This window comes from Stenella coeruleoalba (genome assembly GCF_951394435.1).
Source record: "Stenella coeruleoalba genome assembly, chromosome: 4".
Classification (NCBI taxonomy): domain Eukaryota; kingdom Metazoa; phylum Chordata; class Mammalia; order Artiodactyla; family Delphinidae; genus Stenella; species Stenella coeruleoalba.
In genome coordinates this window covers 145,875,294-145,892,647 of record NC_137149.1, presented here as the reverse complement: position 1 = coordinate 145,892,647, position 17,354 = coordinate 145,875,294, and the positions used below count along the sequence as shown (strand labels likewise).

General features: G+C 36.2%; 1 protein-coding gene across 5 annotated transcripts in view; it reads right to left on the bottom strand.

Moving 5' to 3' along the window:
• The window catches only part of FSTL5 (follistatin like 5), a 1,111,808-nt gene that overhangs the window by 40,938 nt on the left and 1,053,516 nt on the right, over window positions 1-17,354 (bottom strand). For all 5 annotated transcript variants that reach the window (XM_079921028.1, XM_079921031.1, XM_079921029.1 and 2 more), the window contains 2 exons: window positions 6,640-6,747; window positions 2,408-2,532 (listed from right to left, as the gene is read on the bottom strand). In XM_079921028.1, coding sequence (XP_079777154.1) covers window positions 2,408-2,532; window positions 6,640-6,747 — 233 coding nt within the window. The remainder of the gene's footprint in view (window positions 1-2,407; window positions 2,533-6,639; window positions 6,748-17,354) is intronic.

The window sequence follows — 17,354 nt, the reverse complement described above, 5'->3', positions numbered from 1 at the left end:
TCCTGACTCGTGCCCAGAAGTTTTTCAGACACAGGAGATATAAATTATTTGAAATGAGAGAGTAGCAATCTGAGAGAAATGCAGATTAGTGTGATGAGGGGTCAGAGGAAGAAAACTAATATTAATTAAATGCATATTATGTGTCAGACCTTCTGCCTGGCCTGGAATATACACTCAACACAACAGTCAGAAAACAGTCTCAAATTCTGTTAAAGACAATTCTTAAAAAGAGCAACCTCAGGACACAAGCCACATTTAGGTAGGAAAAAATGTTCCATGAATTGGTAAGAGAAAAGACCATATCTATCCTTCAGGTTTTCCTGATGTGGAAAAGATCCCCATTATGTTAAAAATACTTTTCACATTTAACAGTTTCGTTTTGGAAACGCGTGCTAATTTTTACTCTTACTTTTCACTTTAGCAGTAGGGATAGTTACTGTGAAATAGGATTTATGATGATCATTCACATTCATTAAAATTGGACTCTATATGCTGGTAGAATTGCTATAATTTAATATAGGATTCTGACAAGTATTGGCAAAACACCTATGCATTTGACTATATCCCTAAAAGAAATGAAGACGTTTAAAAATATCCTCAAGCATACTTTTCAGTGTTTCTCACAATATATAGAAATAACTGAAATAAAATTTTGCCTTATATGTGTTCACATTATTTGCATGTTCCTCTAATTATTATTATCTCCAACTTCAGCTCTGTAGTAATCATTTCGACCCTCAAGAGATGTTATGTTCTGACAGCATATTATACAATACATACAAGCCCAGAATCCCACATGGTACTCACTGCATCCAGACAAAGTTGAACTCCTGCCTCTAGTAGCGAACTTACCTTAATGATCCAATATACTTGTTACAGGGGAAAAGACATACCCCAGATGGTACACTATTAACCGTATGTGTCATAGATACAGGAGTTTTGACCCAAAGAATTGTGTTAACAGTGCAGTTAAAAAAAAATAAGCAAAGTTGATAACAGTATATTAAATACAGTAAATCGGGAATAGGAGAATGAGATAAATAAAAGCAAATGTTACATATTAAATTATTTACCAGTAATAATTTATCAGTAACTTGAAAATAACAAAAAGATATTTATTAAACATATCACTCAATGTCAATTAAATAAAATTTTATCCTCAACAGATAAGTATAAGAACATTATATATTTTTTAGATATCACCTCAAGAGGGGCCATTTTCAGTTTCTCTGCTGATTTCTTCAGTCTCTTAACTCTTGCACTCAGACCTAAAGATTATTACTTTAACGCAAATGCAAATACTTTTCAAATATGCTTCATTTTCAATAAGTTCTACTTATTTTCCATAAAAACACTGTGACAGTATATTATAATTTTTAATCACTTCATTGCTGAGCACATAATAGGTATTCTGAAAATAATAATCAGTTGCTTGACAAATATATTAAACTCTTTGAAAACATATACTTGGCTGTCCGAAGTTTCTATATCATAACTTGACTGTGAGCCCCAATTCTAATTTATGAATTTCCGTTTTTATTTTTACAAGTTGAATTTTTCACTCTTTCAGAATTCTTACAACTCCAACTTTTAGACAAGAAAATTTTCACGTTAATTCAAGAGAAACAAATATACACAAGAACCAAATAATGGCTCATATAACATATCTGAAGCAGTTTCCTCCCATCCAAATCCCCTTGAAATAGAGAATAAAATATTTGTTTGGTTCAGATTCACTAACATTGCTAAGCAATACTTTAAATACTTAAATAAAGTATCAAGAGACATAGTATTAGAAATTGTGAATATCCAAAGTCTCTCCCTGTTAAGTATTTAAACCACTTCTGTGAACCTTTAGAGTGATGTCATTAGGAGTTATTATTTTTTACCTCTTGTGAACACACAGAGAGATATAACACGCCCACACATTTTCTCAAAGTGCAGACCTCACACATTTCATTTCAACTTACTATACGCCCTGATACAATGTTATATTCATTTCTATATGGGCAAAACAATACAAGAATGTTCTTCTAACATGTTGAATAGATGTTGATGTGAGTGGCCCTCTTCTCTGAAAGGAACTCAGGCCAAGTTCGAACATTTTGCAAAAGCCTAATCTAAAGACCTTAAGAGCAATTTGCCAAAATATTAACCGTAAGATTGATTTAAAAATGCAAGCATACTTTTATAGATTCACTTCTCAATTACACATAAAAGGAAAGAGAAGACAGGAAATTCATCACTAATGTTGCTCAATAAAATTTCATCAAGCAGACGAGACAGAGCTCCAGAACAATTATGTGTGTATCTGTGGTATAACTGAATTTTTCTGTTGGTGATTTCCCGTGGCTTTCTACCAAGATTAGAGAGAAATCTACAAGCCAATGCTCGTCCGCGCACTCACCTCACGTGGGTGATGAGGAGGGAGGCGGTGGGGATGAAGAAGTCGTCCGCTCGGTCAAACTGCTTTCCCACGGGCTGGGTGTGGATGGTGTGATGTGGCGCGTCCCCGCTGGCCAGGGTTATCACCTAAACACAGCACCACATTTAGATCTTGGCCGTGCAGGCTCTTAATGGGATCAGAGATGAAATAAATCTCTGGCGGTTGTTTGCACAGGCTCTTTGTTTTCAACCTCAAAATTAGTACATTGTTAAGCAAACTGCAATTCTGCGTTTGCTTATTTTCAGTGTAAAAGTTTCTAAAAGAAAAAAAAATGGGAAACATCTTTTTCTTGAACAATTTCTGCCTAAAAGATAAAATAATATACATATAGGTAACTCCTGCATTATAAAAATGTTATTGCTATAATAAGAGATATGAAAGCAAGCGTACACATGACGTAAATGAGATGCTGGCTTTCTTTTCTTTCTTCCTTCTTCTCTCCCTCTCTTCCTCTCTCTCCCCCTTCCTTCCTTCTTTCCTTCCGTCCTTCCATCCATCCTTCACAACTTGATTGAGGAATAAATGATAAATTAAAAAAAAAACCTCCCCCTCCTATACAACAGAGTTGTAAACATAGGACAGAAAACTCTAAAATATATCATTTGAAATATTTTTGCTCTTAGAAATCTTAGAATGGATTTACATATTTTAAAAATTTCCCTTTTATAAATTGAAAACGATAAAGTTGAATAAGTTTTAATCAAAGAGGTCTCTTCTAACTATTCGTCATTAATTGGTTTTTAAAACTTCCATAGTTCATTAAAGAAAAGATCACTACATTTAACCTCTTTTATCTCTTATATCCCATTTTGCATGAAATTCTATCAGTTCTTTCTTCTGATTTCTCATACCTTCACAGCTGTCCTATTGTCCCTGCTGCACAACCATTGTTCTGTGTTAGCTTTTTAAAGTATTTTCCTGCCTTTATTTTACCCCTTTTAAATCCTTTCTACATATGGGCACCAAATCAAACTTCTTAAACTTTTGACTGCCTAAGTTAAATAGACTATCTTCCCTCAAAACTGAGTGTCTTCCTTTGGTTTTTAGGACAGAAGGAGATAGCATTTTTAGTTTTAGATTTTTTTTCACCCTAAAAAGTTAATTTTTGTTTACTGCAATGAGCATAATTTCATTGAGTTACATTGGGAATTGCCAAGTTCAAGAAAATAGAGTAATTATTATAATAGTCAAGAAAGGCTCAGTCATGTTATAGTCACAAACCAAAACAAAGCAGAAACAAATCTTTACTTCTTTACTACTTACTTCTTTATTTTTTAATAATAAAGACTTTTGTTTCATACCTCTTACTTTCCTAGAGGGCTTTGGTAGGATATCTATTGTTTTTAGCGTTTTTAATTCTGATTTCCATGCGGAAAGAGCAGCTAACTACCTTGAATGTTTCCATTTATGAAAGACCTCTTTTGCCAAAACTAATCATATGGCCTCACCCAACCAAAAGAAGCCCCCCCCACCATGTGCCCAGAGGAAGAGAGAACCAAAGTATGTGATAACGCTTTAAACGTACTCTACCTATTTTATTAATGAGTAACAGTGAGAAAGTCCTCACTGGATTTTAGCCATTCATAATTATGCCTATAAGACTTTAATAAAACTCAACAGGGGTAATAACAATGGAACTCCCCAAATTTTCTTCCCTTTAGATTGTATAGAGGTACATAATTCTCAAGCTGCATGTACGTGTATTTGAAATTAATAATAATACTTAGACTGACAGCAGCAATAATAATACTTACTGAGAGCTTGCTATGGGCCAGGTAACACTTAAACAACACTGTAATGTGTGTATTGCATCCCAAACTTAATGACGCAAAAATATTTCACGCCACTGAAGGCAGATTAACTGGACCTCTCTTCTGCGCTTGGCACCGTCCTAGGTTGTAAAAAATACAAAGCCACTTCCCCAGTTCCCCTCAGTCTGGACTTTGATGGGTTGAGGTCCTTCTCGTTGCTGGAATTGAGCAGGGAGTGGTGAATTGCCAGGTTCAGGACTGAGCTCACTGAAGGACACAGATTGATCTGTGATGTACCTCAATCAATAAGCCCAATCTTGCAACAATTCTGAACTCATTTCTAACAGCATCCTGCTGCTGGCCTGTCTTTATGTGATGCCTGCTGCAAACCCAGAGCTACCACCTCCCACTGTCACACCATCTGGCTGGGTCCTACTTCCTGGCCAATGGAAGAATGCAAGGACTTTATTCCAAGTTGTTTCCTGGGGATATTTTCTTTTCTAATTGTTGTGCGTTTACAAGACATTACATACAGGTTCCAAAACTGTGCAGATGACAGACTAATGAGTTTTAGATTTTTACAGAATTTCTTAAGCTTTCATAAGACATAAGTGCTCTTTAAAAAGAAAAACATACTATGATAAATATTCAGACTTCATCTGAGAACACTAGATGGAAAATCACTGTCTTAAATACCTAAAATTATGACAGTTTATGGGTATTAATTAATTAATTATAAATGTCACAGAAAATAAAACATATTGCTTTCATAATCAACAAAGATGTACAGATTTAATTATACTCAACAGGAAAACACAAAGGAGGGCTTTCAGATCCTTGATAAAATGTTTTGCACCTTCAAGGGTGAGAGGGTCCCATTATAAGATATAACACATTAGGGCTAAAAAGTTACTTCCTAGCCCTCAAGACCTGGCGTCAATCTCTCTTTCCAGTCTAATCTTTCACCATCATGGCACAGGGACACTCTAGCAAAAATGAGAGCTTGACCATGTTTTTGGTTTCAGTTCAATTTCTCCAGAGGAAAATCTGTTCCCCTTTCAAACAAATCTCAAATCCCATTTCTCTCGAAGATATTTTCTGGTAATCCTGTTGGGAGACGATTATCCATAAATATCTTGACGTTTCCGCAGAGTCAAGTCTTTCTGAGCAAAAAGCACGCCACCTTGGTTAAAGGATGATCGTGCAGCAAAAATGCCTTTGGAAGCTAGAAACAGAGTATTTCTCCTGAGAGATTTAGAGACTTAATTCCTCTGAGCCAATTACTGAGGTGCCAGGGTACTGACCTTCCCCTCCTCTCCCTGGAGAAGATTTGCATGCTTTCCAGACTAATAATCTCTTCTCTCTCACATGAGACGGTGGGTTGAGGTGCCAGCAGCCTAAAATAACTTAGAGACACATGATTCCAGGCTCCTCCTGCAGTAGGACTGTGCTGGTCATGAAGGGTGACACTAGCCTCTCACCACATCACCCCATAGGGGTTGGGGCCAGAGAATAAATACTAACAGGCTGCATGGGTAAGAAACAGTCTGTTCTCTGATCCAGAGACCCTGTGTTTCCTGTCAGTCTGTCTATCATCTATGATCTATATATCTATCTATCTATCACCTATTTATCATCTATCCGTCTTATACATACATAAATACACACACACTCTCTTCATGTAAATAAGTCTTGTTGTATGTCGTATTTTAAGAGTAATTCTCAGTCCTTACATTTTATTTTATATTTTCAGTTGTGAAACTAACCTTTCACTTCCACCCACCAAGTATTTTAAAAATTCACTAAATCTTATTAGCATAATTTTTATTAGACATTCAGAGAAAAAGAACCTGTTTTTAGATGGCTGGACAATGTGTGGGAAGTTTCTCATCAACTCTACAGATAGTCACTGTCAAAATGTGTATATATGTATATATACCTCTATCTGTCAATTTCTCATGTAAACAATTTCAAAACATAAGCAAATTTCACAAAAATGACAGTACATATTCCCAATTAGAAGTGAACCTGCACTCAGATAGTAAAGTACTATGTGTTTGGAGAACACTGGGGACCTGCTTTGAGACTCTGTCTAACTCTCCTGGTCTCTATCTCACAGGACCCACCCTCCAGGCCCCATTTAAAACAGATGGAAACAAGAAAATTCTCATGAAAATTCGAGGGAGGTAGGAAACGTAAATCATAATATTTTTTTCTTAATAGCTTCAGCTTTAGGTTATTCTTTTTGCATATAAATCTAATGTTTGGAACGTCTGAACTAAAATATTTTCCAAGCAAAAAGGTACTTGAGAATCAACATTTTTTTCCCTTACTGTGAAGATCTAGGTGGAAGAATATCATCGTTAAATGGTTATGTGTCCAATTAGATATTGAAAGGTTTAAAAGATCATTATTTTCTCAAATACACTGAAATATACTTACCTGTAGTGTTGGAGAAGTCTTTTCCATGGTACCCCAGCTTAGCACCCAGACTTGATCATGTGATTTGTCGTAGTGTAATTTAACAGGGATGGGGTCTGTGCTTACTGCCTGTAATAGATAGAAGTTGAAAAAGTTTTCAGACCGAAATATTAGTTTAAAACTAGGCCAAAAATTATAGAAAAATCCAAGAGTTTAGATGTCAGATTAAAAATGTATGTTGCCAATTATCTAATTTTCTAAACCTTTATTTGATTAATTTGGAAATATAATACTTTACTCAAATATATTTTTGCACAATTTTATATAGTCTTACATTCATTCATTACCTATGCAAATTCATTACCTATGCAAATAATGGAGAAGCTATTTAGAAACTCAAGATATAAATGATTAATATGTGCATTTTAATCAACTGTTGAGTACAGGTAAGAACTATATTTATACTATTAGATTTTTCTATCCCACTGCTGGTTATGGGACTTGACCATTTATAATGCTAAAATGCCAACAATCTGATATATGGTTGTAACTCTAATAACAGATTACCTAATTTAGTTTCCTTAATGAGAAGTCTAAAGCCACAGAAAAAGAAGCAATTTTCTGTATCGTACTTGATATGGTAAATGTATTTTTCTGCTAATATTTATAATATCTAGCATTTACTGAAAACAAAACTTCCAAAACACGCATTGCTGCCAGAAAGTTATTTCACTCACCTTAATTCCAAGCTATTTATATCATAAACTAATACCTTTTAGAAGTAATTTCCTGCAATATTAATAGTTACACATTTTCTAATTTAATAACATAGAACAAATTGTTTTCAGTAAAACAACCTTTATCCAATATTGAAAACGTTTCTTTCCAAGCTCTATTGAATATCCTTAGAGAATTTCCCAAGTCCTAGTTTATAATGTAATTCTCTTCTCAGTGGATTAAAAGTTGTAGTTGAATATATAGAGATTCATATTTTAACTTACACTTTGGCAATTTAGTCTTACTAAAGTATTTCTTTTCTGAAATCTTGCCCTGTGTTTTATCTATTTAAAATTCTCAATATTCTTGGATTAGAATTAATTACTGGATTTCTGAAAAGACCTATTTAAGCATTTCTGTATTAGTGTCCTCACCCCTTTCTCTCTGGCTAACAGAGCCACGATAACATTTTGGGTTCAGGTGGGCAGTGATGTTCTAAGGGAAGGTAGCCCACCTGAGGACCAGCAGAGATTTAAGCCAATGACTAATCTTATTCCCCTCTGACAAGGGTGAAATTTCCCCAACTCCCTAGAGGTGAGGGGTAGTCACATGGCATATTCTAGTTTACACATTGTGAAGATTAAGGTGATGAATGATTTCTGAGAGTGAAGCATTTCCATCAAAAGAGACAATAGCAGGAGGAGACCCCCACGCACCACACTTTCTCCTTCTTCCTGATTTGAATGCTGTCAGATGAGGATATTAAGCTTCAATTTCTAAAGCCATTTTGAGGTCATGAAACAATAAGCTTAAGAAGGAAAAGCCACCACTTTGAGGATTTAGCAGGAGAAACATGAAAGGAGACTGAATTCTCCATGATAGTCTTGAACTGCGGCACAAACCTAGAATAACTATCCCGAGACTTGATGCTATTTGGGATAACTATACAGTTCTATTGCTTGAGGAATAGCTGGTCTGGTATTTGGTGAATCGTACTCAAGTGAATGCCAGACGTTTCATTTCGATTCTTCATGTACTGATCAATAATTTCAACGGGTATATAGCAAAAGAGCCATCATTAATCATTACACTAATAACAAGGCAGTAAGATTCCTTTGATTTTTCAAATTTTTCCCTTTATATGTTAAACCTGATCTATGTAGGATTATAATAGCCTATTTTGCATGCAACTTAAAATGGAATAATCTTTAGGCATTTAAAAAGTTAAAGATAAAATAATTCAATAGGCAACAGAAGCAGCAATAACAAAAAGACCTCATTGCTAATCAATTGTTAAGATATGGTTATAAAAATAGCAAAGATCCTTAGATAACTTTATAAAGTAGGGAACAATTTGAATAAAAATTTTCAGTTTGCCAGCTCTCATAAATTTCTTTTCTTTCCACTTGGCCCTTCATAACTATTATCTTGTAAGGACATACCACGATCCATAGGTTCTGTTAATGTCCCCATAAGACGTGATAAGAAAACTGAGACACTTATCTTACCGGCAGGCATCCAGCTAGTGAACAGCAAGCCTGGGATCTGGGTCTGAGTTCTTTCCCAAAGTGGGAACCTCCCTACCTATGAAAGACCATTCCTCCTAGTGGACAGTTTCATTCCTGACAATGTTTGGATATGCTGCCCTATTATTTATGCTTCATAGATAAGAAACATTCTTTGGGGTTTTTTTCTTTTGGAGGGTGAAGAGAAACCCACGGGACCCAAGTATATGCAGTATCATTTGTATAAGCAGTACAATCCCAGGGGAGAATCACTGAGAGGCAGTATACACCATGCTTATGAGCATGTATTCTGAAGCTGACTTCAAATCTTAGTGTCTTCACTTAAATTTAAATAATAATAATAACTTGGGAACTTACTAACGCTTTCTGTGGCTCAGTTTCCTCTATAATAAAATGGAGACAGTAATAACACCTACTTCAGAGGGTCGTTGTAAATACTGGGTGAGGTAGTAAATATAAAGTGCTCAGGTATGCCTGATGAATGCTAAACACGATGGAAATACCACTGCTCCTACTATTAGAAAGACTAACTGAACTAGAGTATTTACATGACAGCATTATAGTGTTTTAGAGATGTAATGCCCTTATTTAGCAAATGAAGAAACTAGAAGAGGTTATTTACTTTAATAATCACAGTCTCTGTCCTGGAAGAGTTTATAGGTGAGAGGGTGAAAGAAGAATTTAAAATAACTTGATGCATGTCACAAAATAAAAATAAGGGCCAAATGCCTTGGAAGCTCAGAGGAAGAAGTACAGAGCAGGATGGGGGAGAAGAGGAAGCGAGGCTTTAATTGAGCCTTAGGCTTTAATTGAGCCTTAAAGTATAAACATTTTCTTTTATAAATGGCAGGACAGAGACAATTTTTTATTTATCTTATTATTTTTAAATTGGGATATATTTGCTTTACAATGTTGTGTTAGTTTATGCTGTACAAAAGAGTGAATCAGCTATATGTATACCTATATCCCCTCCCTCTGCATCTCCCTTCCACCCCTCCCATCCCACCCCGCTAGGTCATCACAGAGCACTGAGCTGAGCTCCCTGTGCTACACTGCAGGTTCCCACTGGCTATCAATTTGACACATGGTAGTGTATTTTTTAAAGTTAAGTTATGAGAATATATTTCAGGAGGTGTCAGAAGGCAGTTCACAATTAAATTCCTTCAAATAAGTGAAGATACGTTTTTAAAGGAAGAAAATATCAATTTTCAAAACAACTTCTCAATTTGAAAGGAAAAATCTATTTACAAGTTCTCAAGTGTGCAGATACAAAACGTTTTACGGAGGAAATGCTGACATGGTTTTCAGCCAGGAAATCATACAACAATGACAAAAATATGTGCAAACAACTGTATTCAGGATCATCTTTCCATAACCCAGTTTTCAGTCAAAAAACAGAAATTTTCCTACATAAATAGCCAATGTTTGAAAGGGATAAATTACAGGTGTTGACTTTTATAAAATATCTGCTGGTCTACTTTGGAAAGTACTCTAAACGTTCAATTTAGACCATTAGCTTCTGAAAAAGAGAAAGGCACTATATTTGACACACACAAGAAATTCGTGCCACAAGTAAGCCTGTAAGCCTGTGTTATAAAACAGATCTTATTTTTGAAAAAGACAGTATAGAGTCTATTATCCTTAATGGTCCTCTTTCTCCTCTACTTCCCATCCTCACGCCCCAGCTGGACCTGCCTTCCAAACGCTGAGCCCTTTGCAGCTCCTGCCCTGCTTAGACCACATAGGGGCCTCTATCACCTCCAACCCCATCTCCTGGTTTCCACCCTTCAACTTTCTACTCGTCCACTTTCTCGACAGATTCGTCAGTGATTTGTTTTCTTTTCTTTTCTGGTGAGCATTAGGCAGATCATGGCACCAATTTGCTCAAAACACAATGTCTTCTCAGTTCCCTCAGAGTAAAAGCCAAAAGCCCTTATAATGACCTGTCGCACCTGGTCTTCTTTCTCAGATCCTTCACCTTCCAGGCTCCCCCCGATGGCTCCAATCCAGATGCTCTGGCTTCCTTGCTGTTCATCCAACATGCCGATCACACTTCTACTTTTTGGAGGCTTTTCCCCAGAACCAACCGCCTTCCCCGGATAACCCAGTGTCTACTTCTTGGACACCTTTGCTGAGAACTCACCTTGTGGGTGAGGCCAGCATGGCCACTCTATTTAGTGCACCCAGCCTGCCCTTCATCTTTCACTTTCCCAGTCCCACCTGGTCTGCTCTGCCATTTTACCTTTTCCAGTGGCACTGACCACTTTCCTTATCGTAGAATTTACGTGTCATTTTTAGTATTCTTATTTTTTGTTGTTTGTCTCTATCCAGTGGGCTCTAGGCTCCAAGAAGGCAGGCCTTTTGTGTTTGTTTAGCTCAACGGTATCACTTATGCACTTAGAACAGTACCTTGTAAATTGTAGTATTCGATATATAATTAATGAGCACCTACATCTACTTCACTGGGAAAAGCAAATTGCAAAATTGAACAACATGACAAAAGGCACTATAATTAAGATCATGATTATTACTTTATATAACAAAGACAACTACACTCTGCACTAGGCTTGTTATGAACAAAATTTTTCTCTAAATATTTTACAAATACAAATTATTATTTTAATCTTCTTGACAGTTGTTTTGTTGACATGTGCACTATTGATATTTATATAGATAAAAGTAAACAAAAGACTAAGGGTACCAATGTCCATCCCTACAAACTATAAAATTCACACTCTCCCTCAAGATAACTTCATACCCGCCATCCAATATACAGATAAATTCAGGTCTCCAACTTTGGTCCATATGTTAAATATTCATAAAATGTAATATGATTTTTTAAGATAAAAATAAAAATAAACAATGTCTTGGGATTCCCTTCTCACAACTAGTCATCTTTCATTGCCCTTGTGTTGCATACATTTCGTTTGGAGACCATTAGCGTAAATATTTTTTGTTTCTGCAGCCATCGAGCATTTATCAAGAAAAACGATGTAAATCAATATGTAATTTTCAAGAATGTGTGACTGGGAAAAAGCATTGCACATATGCTTATCTTTCACCTCAAAATTACCTTATGTGCATAGAATGCTCAATTAGTACTTAGTATAATTTGCATTTGACTACCAATATTATTTTGCTAGAAAAATTGTTTTCAAACTTTGCCTTGAGAAGCTTACAGAAATGAGCCTTATTCACAGCAGGTGCTTTGAACTGCCCCATAATAGAACAAAGGGGCTCACTTTTGATCTATTGAATGCTTCTGTGAGACTTTGTTTAAATAAAATTTTCTGATACTATAGTTTGGAAACTTCTCTCCATCCCATAAACACTGTAATTTTCTGTACACAGTAGCCTTTGCTTGGCCTGATATTATCTGATATTCAGATAATTAGGCCACAATCCTTCTTCCAAAGATTTATTGATTTATGGACATATTCAGAAGTATCTTTCAAATAACTTAACATTTTGTTATTGTAATTAATAGTAGTCTAAATATTCAGATCCTAGAATCATATTTCTTATCTTCCCATGTAAGTACCATTTTCAGTGTTATATTATCATGATGAATTATCTTCTTATCCTATTCCTTTGTAAAAATGTGTAAAATATACTACATAATGTAATAACAAAAAGTTTTTATCTGTTGTAGCTTTATAAAGATACTGATATTTTTTTCTTTAATATTTTAAAATATTGTTTCAAACACTGAATAAGGATACAATTTACTTACAGTATGAGTTCTTTTTTTCTTTGTAGATCTATAAATTTTAACTCCCTCATAATCCCAACATACCTAGTGTGATATAAATTTATCAGTATTAGAGACCTTCAAGATGGCTGAGGAGTAAGACGTGGAAATCACCTTCCTCCCCACAAATACATCAGAAATACATCTATATGTGGAACAAATCCTGCAGAACACCTACTGAACGCTGGCAGAAGACCTCAGACCTCCCAAAAGGCAACAAACTCCCCACAAAACTGGGTAGGGAAAAAGGAAAAAACAGAGACAAAAAATAGGGATGGGACCTGCACCTCTAGGAGGGAGCCGTGAAGGAGGAAAGGTTTCTACACACTAGGAGCCCCTTCGCGGGCGGGGACTGCAGGTGGCAGAGGGGGGAAGCTTCGGAGCTGCGGAAGAGAGCGCAGCCACAAGGGTGCGGAGGGCAAAGCGGAGAGATTTCCCGCACAGAGGATCGGTGCCAACCGGCACTCACCCTTAGTTTAGAATTTAGAGGTTATTATCATTGGTAGATTCGTTTATTGATTTGGTTGCTCTCTTCTTTATATATATATATATATTTTTTTTTTCCTTTTTCTCTTTTTGTGAGTGTGTATGTCTATGCTTCTTTGTATGATTTTGTCACTATAGCTTTGCTTTTACCATCTGTCCTAGGATACGGTCTGTCCTTTTTTTTCTTAGTATAGTTTTTAGCGTGTGTTTTCATTGGTGGATTTGTTTTTTGGTTTGGTTGCTTTCTTCTTTCTTTCTTTCTCCTTTTTTTTCTTTTTTTAATTATTTTCAATTTTTTAATTTTTAATATATTTTTTATTTTAATAACTTTATTCTCTTTTTTCCTTCCTTTCTTTCTTTTTGTCTCCATTTTTTTCTGAGCTGTGTCACTGATAGGGTCTTGGTGCTCTGGCCAGGTGTCAGGCCTGAGCTTCTGAGGTGGGAGAGCCAAGTTCAGGATATTGGTCCACCAGACACCTCCCAGCCCCATGTAGTATCAAACAGCAAAAGCTCCTCAGAGATCTCCATCTCAATGCTAAGACCCAGCTCCACTCAATGACCAGCAAGCTACAGTGCTGGACACCCTATGCGAAACAACTAGCAAGACAGGAACACAACTCCACCCATTAGCAGAGAGGCTGCCTAAAATCATAATAATGTCACAGACACCCCAAAACACACCACCAGACACGGTTCTGCCCACCAGAAAGACAAGATCCAGCCTCATCCACCAGAGAACAGGCACCAGTCCCCTCCACCAGAAAGCCTACACAACACACTGAACCGACCTTAGCCACTGGGGGTAGACACCAAAAACAATGGGAATTATGAACCTGCAGCCTGAGAAAAGGAAACCCCAAACACAGTAAGTTAAGCTAAATGAGAAGACAGAGAAACACACAGCAGATGAAGGAGCAAGATAAAAACCCACCAGACCTAACAAATGAAGAGGAAAAGAGGAGTATACCTGAATAAGAATTCAGAGTAATGATAGTGAAGGTGATCCAAAATCTTGGAAATAGAATGGAGAAAATAAAAGAAATGTTTAACAAGGACGTAGAAGAACTAAAGAGCAAACAAACAGTGATGAACAACACAATAAATGAAATTTAAAATACTATAGAAGGAATCAATAGAAGAATAACTGAGGCAGAAGAATGTATAAGTGACCTGGAAGATAAAATAGTGGAAATAACTACCACAGAGCAGAATAAAGAAAAAAGAACGAAAAGAATTGAGGACAGTCTCAGAGACCTCTGGGACAAAATTAAACGTACTAAAATCAAATTTTAGGGGTCCCAGAAGAAGAAAAAGAGAAAAAAAAAAAGGGACTGAGAAAATATTTGAAGAGATTATAGTTGAAAACTTCCCTAAGAAAGGAACTAGTCAATCAAGTCCAGAAAGTGCAGAGAGCCCCATACAGGATAGATCCATGGAGAAACACGACAAGACACATACTGATCAAACAATCAAAAGTTAAATACAAAGAAAAAATATTAAAAGCAGCAAGGGAAAAACAACAAATAACATACAAGGCAACCCCCATAAGGTTAACAGCTGATCTTTCAGCAGAAACTCTGCAAGCCAGAAGGGAGTGGCAGGACATACTGAAAGTGATGAAAGGGAAAAAACCTACAACCAAGATTACTCGATCCAGCCAGGATCTCATTCAGATTTTATGGAGAAATTAAAATCTTTACAAACAAGCAAAAGCTAAGAGAATACAGCACCACCAAACCAGTTTTACAACAAATACTACAGGAACTTCTCTAGGCAGGAAATACAAGAGAAGGAGAAGACCTACAATAACAAACCCAAAACAATTAAGAAAATGGTAATAGGAACATACATATTGATGACTACCTTAAAAGTAAATGGATTAAATGCTCCAACCAAAAGACACAGATTGGCTGAATGGATACAAAAACAAGACCCATATATATGTTGTCTGCAAGAGACCCACTTTAGACCTAGGGACACATACAGACTGAAAGTGAGGGGATGGAAAAAGATATTCCATGCAAATAGAAATCAAAAGAAAGGCTGGGTAGCAATCTTCATAACAGATAAAATACACTTTAAAATAAAGACTATTAAAAGAGACAAAGAAGGACACTACATAATAATCAAGGGATCAAATCAAGAAGAAGATATAACAATTGTAAATAGCTAGCACCCAACACAGGAGCACCTCAATACATAAGGCAAATGCTAACAGCCACAAAAAGGGAAATCAAGAGTAACAATCATAGTAGGGGACTTGAACACCTAGCTTTCACCAATGGACAGATCATGCAAAATGAAAATAAATAAGGAAACACAAGCTTTAAATGATACATTAAACAAGATGGACTTAAATGATATTTATAGGACATTCCATCCAAAAACAACAGAATACACTTTCCTCTGAAGTGCTCATGGAACATTCTCCAGGATAGATCATATCTTGGGTCAGAAATCAAGCCTTGGTAAATTTAAGAAAATTGAATCGTATCAAGTATCTTTTCCTACCACAATGCTATGAGACTAGATATCAATTATAGGAAAAACTCTATAAAAAATACAAACACATGGAGGCTAAACAATACACTACTAAATAACCAAGAGATCACTGAAGAAAACAAAGAGCAAGTGAAAAAATACCTAGAAACAAATGACAATGAAAAAACAACAACCCAAAACCGATGTGATGCAGCAATAACAGTTCTAAGAGGGAAGTTTATAGCAATACAATCCTACCTCAAGAAATAAGAGACACCTCCAATAAACAACCTAACCTTACACTTAAAGCAATTAGAGAAAGAAGAACAAAAAACCCATAAAGTTAGCAGAAGGAAAGAAATCATAAAGATCAGATCAGAAATAAATGAAAAAGAAATTAAGGAAATGATAGCAAAGATCAATAAAACTAAAAGCTGGTTTTTGAGAAGATAAACAAAAATGATAAACCACTATCTAGACTCATCAAGAAAAACAGGGATAAGACTCAAATCAACAGAATTAGAAATGAAAAATGAGAAGTAACAACTGACACTGCAGAAATACAAAGGACCATGAGAGATTACTACAAGCAACTATATGCCAATAAAATGGACAACCTGGAAGAAATGGACAAATTCTTAGAAAAGCACAACCTTCTGAGATGGAACCATGAAGAAATAGAAAATATAAACAGACCAATCACAAGCACTGAAATTGAAACTGTGACTAAAAATCTTTCAACAAGGGCTTCACTGGTGGTGCAGTGGTTGAGAGTCCGCCGGCAGATGCAGGGGACACGGGTTCGTGCCCCGGTCCGGAAAGATCCCACATGCCGCGGAGCAGCTGAGCCCGTGAGCCATGGTTGCTGAGCCTGTGCGTCCCGAGCCTGTGCTCCGCAACGGGAGAGGCCACAACATTGAGAGGCCCACGTACCGCAAAAAGAAAAAGAAAAAAAAAACATCTTTCAACAAACAAAAGCCCAGGAACAGATGGCATCACTGGCGAATTCCATCAAACATTTAGAAAAGAGGTAACACGTATCCTTCTCAAACTCTTCCAAAATATATCAGAGGGGGGTACACTCCCAAACTCATTCTATGAGGCCACCATCACCCTGATACCAAAATCAGACAAAGATGTCACAGGAAAAGAAAACTACAGGCCAATATCACTGATGAACATAGATGCAAAAATCCTCAACAAAATACTAGCAAACAGAATCCAACAGCACATTAAAAGGATCATACACCATGATCAAGTGGGGTTTATTCCAGGAATACAAGGATTCTTCAATATACACAAATCAATCAATGGGATAAACCATATTAACAAATTGAAGGAGAAAAACCATATGACTATCTCAATAGATGCAGAAAAAGCTTTTGACAAAATTCAACACCTATTTATGATAAAAACCCTCCAGAAAGTAGGCATAGAGGGAACTTACCTCAACATAATAAAGTACATATATGACAAACCCACAGCCAACATTTTTCTCAGTCGTGAAAAACTGAAAGCATTTTCACTAAGATCAGGAAGAAGACAAGGTTGCCCACTCTCACCACTATTATTCAACGTAGTTTTGGAAGTTTTAGCCACATCAATCAGAGAAGAAAAAGAAATAGAAGGAATCCAAATTGGAAAAGAAGTAAAACTGTCAATGTTTGCAGATGACATGATACTATACACAGAGAATCCTAAAGATGCTACCAGAAAACTAGTAGAGCTAATCAATGAATTTGGTAAAGCAGCAGGATACAACATTAATGCACAGA